The 8,054-nt window shown below is 57.3% G+C and overlaps 1 protein-coding gene across 1 annotated transcript; it reads right to left on the bottom strand.

Moving 5' to 3' along the window:
- Nucleotides 1-921: 921 nt before the first annotated feature.
- CBLN1 (cerebellin 1 precursor) lies at nucleotides 922-4,893 on the bottom strand. The gene is made up of 3 exons (XM_055298145.2): nucleotides 4,197-4,893; nucleotides 3,918-4,037; nucleotides 922-2,595 (listed from the first exon to the last, which is right to left on the bottom strand). The coding sequence occupies exons 1-3, from the start codon at nucleotides 4,458-4,460 to the stop codon at nucleotides 2,398-2,400; spliced, it is 582 nt and encodes a 193-aa protein (XP_055154120.1). The 5' UTR covers nucleotides 4,461-4,893; the 3' UTR covers nucleotides 922-2,397.
- Between the last annotated feature and the right edge of the window lie 3,161 nt (nucleotides 4,894-8,054).

Raw genomic sequence — 8,054 nt, 5'->3', positions numbered from 1 at the left:
TTATATAAATGGGCAAATTTAGGACCTGAGAGCGGACTTGCCAAAGTCACTCCACCGGGACACAGCCTGGTGGCCCCACAGAACAAGCAGCCATGGAGACGAGAACCCTAGTGGTTTTCGCCCTTAGGAAGAGAGGTGACCCACCCACCTGCAGCCCGGGGAGCGCCAAAGTGTTCAGGGGCAGCTTCCTTGAGCGGTGGCTCTCCAATCTTCGCGGCCCTACAGCCTCAAGCTTACACGCACCCTACTGACTATAGGGTCTCCACAAGCCCGGAGGGCTGGCCCTGCAACGGCAGAGCTGCTGGGTAGAGCTAGTTTCGCTGCCAAAGGCTCCAACTGTCTCCGACCTCTCCTTCCCAACCAGGAGACTTCGGAGAAAGCGCGTCTCTTTATTAAAAGCACAGTTTTTCTTTAAATCCCTTTAAGGCCCCTTATTTCTTCTCATTCCCACTTCCCTGGGGCCTGACAGGGTAGAAGGGCCTGTTGGGCAGAAACAGAAAAGTACTCGGGTCCACTCCTCACTTGCGAAGTCCCTACCTATCTCTGCGGGTCCCGGAGCCACTAGGCTGGAAGGGCGCCCGCTAGAGCTGCTCCGCGGCTTACCGGATTGCATGTGGAGAAGAAACGGGCCCCGGTTTCAACAGAGGCCCCGTGCTCCGTGAATTTCTAACTCGAACCAGCCGCTGGGATAAATTCGAGAAACGTTGCTTATTGTGCTATTATTAACTCTCCCTTCTCCCCACGCCCCTAGAGGAAATAAAATTCATTGCTGAATATTGGGCCAGGAAAAAGTTTCTCTGAAAGGTACCACAACTGCAGGGGGACCACGCCGCTGCAGCTCCCAGCTCCCGGCCCTTCGCCCTAGGCTGCCCACTCGCTCCGGCTCCCGACCTCCCCGCTGCCGAAGCAACTGGGTCAGCCTTCCAGACTTAAAACGAAGTCATTTATTTCAATTTTGCTTTCACATTATGTTCCGATACAATCAAAACTCCTGGACGAACCTCTTGAATAAAGTCCTGTGAATGAGCGGAATCATAGGTCCTGGGCGCCCGAGTATGCGGCGGGTGGACTCCGGATTCAGAGGCGGTGTATAAAACATACGCTGATTCGGGAACTGCGGGGCGGACGCGGTGGGAGATATCCAGGGACAGAAGGCGTGAGGAGTCTGCCGCTCCAGGGAGGGTGGTTTGGGTCCTCAAACTGGGACTATTCCTGATGCATTTGGAATGCAAAGAAAAAAATCAAACTTCGCTCCTGGGCCGGCGGCCGCGCCTGGCCTAGCAAGATTTCGGCCACATTTCTTACGTTTGCGCCAAAGCTGTGAACATAGGCGAATGCAGTGCTGGTTGCCGGCCTGGCGCAGGAAGGAGCGGAAGGCCGGCTTTGCGAGGAAGCCCTCGCGCCCAGGCCTTTCTATGGTTGCGTTCCCCCAAGTCTCCTGCCTTTCGGAACCTCGCCCTTTAGCACCCCAGACCCCCAACCTCGCAGCTGGAGAAGATGCGGATTTTAGAAAGCTGTTTCAGAAAAATAAAAGTCCCACTTCGACTTTATTAAAGCAAAATTAAACCTTGGCTATTCACACGTATGTTACAGAGGAAGAGGAAGCGTCCGGAAGAAGTTCCTTGGCGTTTCGTTGAGCCACAGAGCACGACGGCATTGACAAGCATCAGAACATCAAGCAGCCTTAGATTTCACGATCACTCCGAATAGGACATAGAAATACGGAAACACAGCCAGTTTCCACTGGGAAGAGTTCTTCGTGTACAAATGATATATATTTATATTTTTTAAACCAGTCACCACTAAGGTGTCCTTTCTCTGCTAACAAGCAGCCGAGGATACTAAGTATCTTCAGCTAATTAACTTGAGCAGTGTTTTAAGAAGAGCAACACTTGCCAAATTAAAACTACCTTCCCCATCCAAAACAAAACAACAACAAAAAAACCTTACCCCTTTCCAAACAAAAAAAAAAAAGGTTGGGGGCGGGTAACATATCAAATTTCAGTAGGCAGAAGGATTCAGAGGGGGCCAGGGAGAAAGATTTCAGATTATGTAGTGAAATACAAAGTTTCTTTAAATAAATTGCAGGAAACATGAAGTTGGGGGATAAGAAACAATGACAAGGCAGTCTCTTTCTTGATTACTGCAAATGGAATGGGGGAGGCGAGTTTATTTTTGGAAATGGGAGTGCGCAGAGCTAGGCGAAATTTATTTCTCCTAATAAGGAAATGGACAAAGTTGTCCCACCGCTGGCGCGCACCTTTTTCCCAGATACAGTTACAGAACATGTAGGAAGTTTCAAGTCGTGCTGCTTTCTCGCCCTCTTAATTTCAGCCTCTTTCTCACTCCCCTTCCTGCCTTCGCCCTCTCCCTGCCTCCCTTCCGGCTATGAGCCAGTCAGAGAGGAAACACGAGGAATCCGGAGAAGGTCGAGTACTTCCAGCCCCCCATCAAGTTTCCCCGCTCCAGCTTGAGGTATGCTCGGTCGCCTTTCTCCATTTGGATTAGGACTCCGTTGCTGGCGGCCTCCCGGGTCACGTCCTGGTCACCAGCGAAGGCTGAAATCACTGGCCACCCGTTTAGCATGAGGCTCACCTGAGAAAGAGAAAGGCCCGCTTCAGAGGCGCAACCTAGGCGGGCACCGAAGCCGCGGTGGAGCGAACCTCCTCCCTGCTTGGCTAACAGCCTGTAAGGCCTGGAAGCACGGAGAGGTGGGGGGTCGGGGGGAGGGGGCGAATGGAAGAAAAGGGGCTTTGCAGCTTACTGCTGAGGCTCCAGTGGGGCGAAAGACCATACATCTGGGTGACAGGAAGGGTCTGTCCCCAAAACGGGAGTTGCTCTTATTCCAGTTCTCAAATGAGCGCGCCAAGCGAATCTCGACTGTGCTCCGTGATCCAATTTAATAAACCCATGAGGTGGCTCTAGCGCCCTGAGACCTTTGACCTCTCTCTCTCGTTTCCCCTCAGCCTCAAAAAACAAACAACAAACAAAAAAACCCCAGCAACTCAGGCTCCCTCTGGCGCTACCGGGAAAACAAAAACAAACAAAAAGCCCCTGACCCCCCTGGACCCAGCTGCCAGGACACAGTGGAGAAGCCACTGTGATTTGTGATTAGAAATCTCGCACCGAGCGGCACAACATATTTCCTCCCCAAACCAGGGGCTCAATTCCCGCCCCCATCCAGCCGCGCCCGCCACCGCCTGGTTTTGCCCCTGTGGTGGCACCGTCAGCCAAGGGCCTCGCGCCCTCTCCCCAGCTGTGCGTCCCTCCTCTCTCGGCGGCCAAGGGAAACCTGGATATCTTTGGGGGCCCGGAGAGCCGGCGAGTGATTGCTGGGACACGGCTGGAGCCGGGAGAGAGTAGCACTACGTCCCCTCCCTCTCTTCTCTCTCCACCCCTCACCCTCCGGGGCTAAATGCAGCTAGCTCAAAAACCCAGAGTCCGCACGGGGTGGGGATTGGGGACAAGTGGGAGAAAACGGGGGCCCCGTCCGTGGTGCTGAAGACAAGCACACAAGCCGCATCGCAGGCTTCTGAGCCGGGGCAAGGGGTGGGGTGTACTGTCGACGGTGCTTCCTGGGGAGTCCGGGAAGGCTCCCCAAGCGGCAGCTGTATGGGGCGCTAACAACAGCCGTTACAAGGAAGTCCCTGCAATCCAGGGAACCCTTCGGAGGGGCCCGGAAGGCAGAAGCAGAAAATTCTGTCTCTCGGGGGATGGGCTGGATCCCAAGAGCCAGAGACAGGGAAAGCAGAGGACAGTTGAAGCCACAGAACTGAGAGGCCCCGCTATCTGTCCCTCCAAGCAGCCCGAAGTACATGCAGCTGCCACTTCTGCCTACCACCTCCGGACAGCCCGAGCACCCCTGCGGCCAGTAACCCCCCTACGGGGCCAGGGCCCGGCCCGAGGCGTCGGCTGACCTGGATGGTCTGTCTGTTGTAGACTTTTACCACGTGGAAGTTAAAACTGTAGATCCCTTTGCGCGGGGCGATGAAAGTGCTGCGTTCTGAAACAAAGTTGTTCCCAATGTTCACTAGTACCTACAACGAGACGGGAACGAAGGGGAGTGGGCAGGAATCGGTCCCGGACTGTCGTCACCGCGCCTCCGCAGAGCCCTTGGAGAGGACCGGGCATCGGTCTTCCATCCACCCCTCCCTCACCAGCCCAATCTGCACGCCGCGGGAGGAAGGAGCACTCACCTGGTCGAAGTAGATGATCATGGTGCGATTACTCATCTCGGACGGCTCGTGGTTGGTGCTCCTGATGGCAGAGAAAGCCACCTTGGCGCTGCCGGAGCGCACAGAGATGCCCAGGGCTGTGCCCGTGGGGTCGGAGGTGGGGTTGGAGTCGCACACCACCAGGCACTTGCCCTCCAGCACGATGGGCTCCGTCTCATTCTGCCCGCGGGCCGGGCCCGCCAGCCACGCAGCCCCCAGCAGCAGCAGCTCCACTACGCCCAGCATCGCGCCGCCGGCGCCCACCCCGCCCCCCACCCCCGGGGCTGCTCGCGCCAGCCGCCCCCCCCGTCCCAGTCCCGCTCCGAAGCCCCCTCCTCAGCTCTGTGCGCAGCTCCGCTGCCGCCGCTCTGGACACTACACCTCTTCCTCTCACTCCGGGACTAGCGTCCCCTCCGCGCTGTGTTCCCGGAGCCCCGCCCGGGCCTCAGGGGTGCCGCGGCTGCCCAGCCGCACTTGGATGCATAGCCGCTGCTGCTCGGTCCCGCTGCTGCCCGGACCTGCTGCTGCTGCCGCCGCCTCCTGCCCGCACCCGCCGCTGCCGCCGCCGCCGCCGCTCTGAATTATTGATGCAGCCGGCGCTGCAGCCGGAGAGGGCGGAGAGCGCGCGCCGGGCACAAAGGCGCGGACCTCGGCCTGGCCCCGCCCCCGCCGCCTCCCGGCCCGCCTCCCTCTGAGGCCCTGCCCCCGCCCCGGCCGAGGCCACGCCCCCCAGCCAATCCTGACACGCCGCGCTCCCCACTGAGCCAATGGCGGCGCTGTCCGCGCTCGGCCACCTGACCCCGGGCGCCGTTGTTATTAGGCGCGGCAAGGCGGGCGGCGCGCGGCAGCAGGGTTGGGCTCTAGCCGGGAGTCGACGAAGGGAGCGCGGGCGGGGAACGCGGGCGCGCGCCCGCGTCCGCGCACGGAGTGTGGACTCGACCGCTCGTTTTCTCGCCTACCGCCTCGCGCCTGGATCCTGTTCCGCCTCCCTCGGCCCTCCTGCCCGCCCCCGCTCGTCAGCCCTCAGGTAGGAGGCGGCGCGCACCGGGGTCCGGAGTGGAATCGTTGGAGGCTGCGAGTCGCCCGCCAGCCTGTGGGCGCGCCGGGTGGGAGGGGAGCGCCCCCCAGCGGGCGCGGGCGCGAGGGCAGCCGGCGCGCTGGGCGAGCCTGGCGCAAGGTCCCGGCGGCCGGGCTGCGGGGCGCGTGCGCGCGCGGCGGGGCGGGGCCTGCGCGGTTCCGGTGGGTGCACGTGGTGCCCGGGAGCTGTTGGGCCGGCACTCAAGGCGGGGACTCGGTGCGGAGCCAGGGCGCCGGGTGTCTCCGTGTCCCTCTGCCCCAGCCGGCGGCCGCAATGGTGGAGCTTGGCCTCTCGCTCTCTCCGGCCTCCCGCAGCGACTGCTCTGCGGGCCGCGGAGGTTGGATCCAGCGGTCATTCATTCATTTGTTAATTTGGTCACTTATTCAGGAAAGATTATTGAACCCCTATGGAGTACGGGGTACTGGGCCGGGCGCTGAGGACGCGGGGCTGAGCAAAAGCAGCCGAGGCCCACCTTCGTGACCCTTAAAATCCAGCGTGCGGGGCGGCAACGAGTACTGCTTTTCTGTTTTGCACTTAAAATTTACATTTTGCATCCGTACTTTTTATTTACTGTGCACCCTTACGGCGTGCTTTACGCACCCGTACCCGCACCTCCTAGCCTTGAGCTAGGTTTCCTAGACACCAGATACTGAGATGGGCGATTTTTCGAGAATAATTTTTACCCTAAATGGATTTTCGTGCCACGCATGGACTTGGAACTACACACACGTAGTCCAAAACGTGAAAGTCAAAATGCAGCTTTGCCAAGTGGCAGGGAGAAAGGAGAGCTGCGAAGATGGGGAGAGGAAGGGCGCGCTCCAGGCGTTCCAGCCCGGGTGCGGGAGACGTAGCCCTGAAGGATGAACGCGGGCTAGTTGTAGGGCGGCGGGAGGGCGGGCGGACCTGTCCGTCAAGTCCAAAGCAGAAACGCGGCGCCGGATCCCTGGCAGAGGCCGGCTGGAACGCTTCCCACCGGCTCCTGGCACTCCGGTCCCCACCGGGCGACCTTGATCCTGGCGTGCTCAGCGGAGCCAGCGCAGCCTGGGGAGCTGGAGAGACGCGGGGCGCCGGCAGAGCACTCCTGCCCTCGGCCTCGGGGCTAGCCTCTGGCCCGGCCTGCCGGCCGCCCCCAGGGTACGCTTTCCCCCATGCGCGTACACCAGCTTTGGGATCGCCAGCAGCCACGTCTCTGCTTCTAGATCTCTTTTTTTTTTCTTTGAGACTTAGTTGATAGCTGTTTAAGGAATTATGTGGAGAAAATCTCACCTCTGACCCCCGCCGGCCCCCGTTGAGCACGGCCGGCTGGGGTCGCTGGGTGGGCCAGGAGGAAAGGAAGGGGCGGGGAAGAAGCAGCAATTTTACTTTAAATTAAAATGACAAAAAAGTATTTTTTCAACTCAGATCTTTCTGAGACATCCCCAGAAAGCGTTGCAAGCTGTGATTACACCTAATGTGAGAGCATGAACTAATTTAAGAGGTGAGAGCTGAATAATGAGGCTGCATCCGGTATAGTGGCCAAGACCGGGAGCTCTGGCGGCGCGCTGGAGGGGACCGAGAGGGGCACTCTTGTAGAACCAGTCCCTGGCGCCCTGGGGTCTTCTCAGTGCCCTGGCGCTGTGTTGTCGGTCACTCCACAGGTATTTACGGGGTGCCTCTTGAATGCCGGGTTGCAATCAAGAGCAAGAGCTGGGGCGAGTGAAAGAGCCTGTTTTCAGGAGCTCACAAGCAGGATTACGATTACTCAGAGGGAGGTGGTGGCCAGCCTCCCCCTCTTCATGCTGAGGCTCTGGTGGGCAGTGCCCAAGCCTGAACTGCCATCTGTATGCCAGTGGTTACCCAACTTGTATTTCCAGTCTTAGCCTCACTCTGGTCCAGACTTGTCATTCTAAGGGCCCTTTTTCACTGACTCACACTGTCTCCTCCCTCCCTGCCTTCCAAACTCAGCCCCTTCCTTTTTCTCTTTCCCACTGACAACAGCTGCACCCACCCAGAGGTGAAAACTCCCAAGAACCCCATGTCTAACCTAACTCCCTCTCTATGTCCTGTTGCTTGAGCCATTCTCATGAGGCTGCCTGTTCGGAGTTCATTATCTCCTAATTTTTCATCCAGGAACTGATGAAGAATCACCTCCTGCCTCTCCCACACAGTTTATTCTTTCATTTGATATCTGTTAAGTGCCCTGAGATATGTAACCTCCACGTCCCTCCCGTATAAGCGAGATTTCACATTGATTACTGCCTTGGCTTTCCTCATCCCTTATCCACATAGTATGTGTTCAGAATAATGAATATTAATTTAATGTTAATAGATACGTGCTTTTCTGAATTGTGAGGATTAAATGAAATCATGTATATAGGGAGGAAAATCCATTAGAAACGTCAAAAGCAGTTATGTTTATTTTTGCTATTGTCACATTGTTAGAGTCAGAATTCTTTTAGCTGCAAGTGACAAAACCAACTCAAACTGGCATAAGGACTTTATTGGTTGATGCAAAAAGCCTCGGGTTAGGTCCTGCCATATAAGGTAGGGCTGGATCCATCAATCCGGGTTACCAGGATCTGTTTTCTAGTTGTGGCTTCATTTTCAGACAAGTTGTTTCCATACGATAGCCTCGTAGAAGGTACTACCAGCTTAGTCCTAGCAAGGAAAAAGAGTACTTACTCTTCAATATTTGCAGCAGAAGTACCAGGTCTGTTCTTATGAGAGCAGTTTGAGTCACTTGCTCTTCTCTGAACGTGGAGAAGGCACTGTTTAGATGATGG

This window comes from Symphalangus syndactylus, chromosome 11 (assembly GCF_028878055.3).
Source record: "Symphalangus syndactylus isolate Jambi chromosome 11, NHGRI_mSymSyn1-v2.1_pri, whole genome shotgun sequence".
NCBI lineage: Eukaryota > Metazoa > Chordata > Mammalia > Primates > Hylobatidae > Symphalangus > Symphalangus syndactylus.
The sequence above is the reverse complement of the archived record's forward strand: the minus strand, read 5'-3'. Positions and strand labels throughout refer to the sequence as shown.

What these genes read in the sequence shown, in the direction of transcription:
- CBLN1 (XM_055298145.2), bottom strand. Translation starts at nt 4,460, where the DNA reads ATGCTGGGCGTAGTGGAGCTGCTGCTGCTGGGGGCTGCGTGGCTGGCG. An exon ending in TGATCATCTACTTCGACCAG is followed by an intron (nt 4,038 to 4,196) that starts GTGAGTGCTCCT and finishes GTCTCGTTGTAG; the next exon opens with GTACTAGTGAACATTGGGAA. An exon ending in ACAACAGACAGACCATCCAG is followed by an intron (nt 2,596 to 3,917) that starts GTCAGCCGACGC and finishes TCTCTTTCTCAG; the next exon opens with GTGAGCCTCATGCTAAACGG.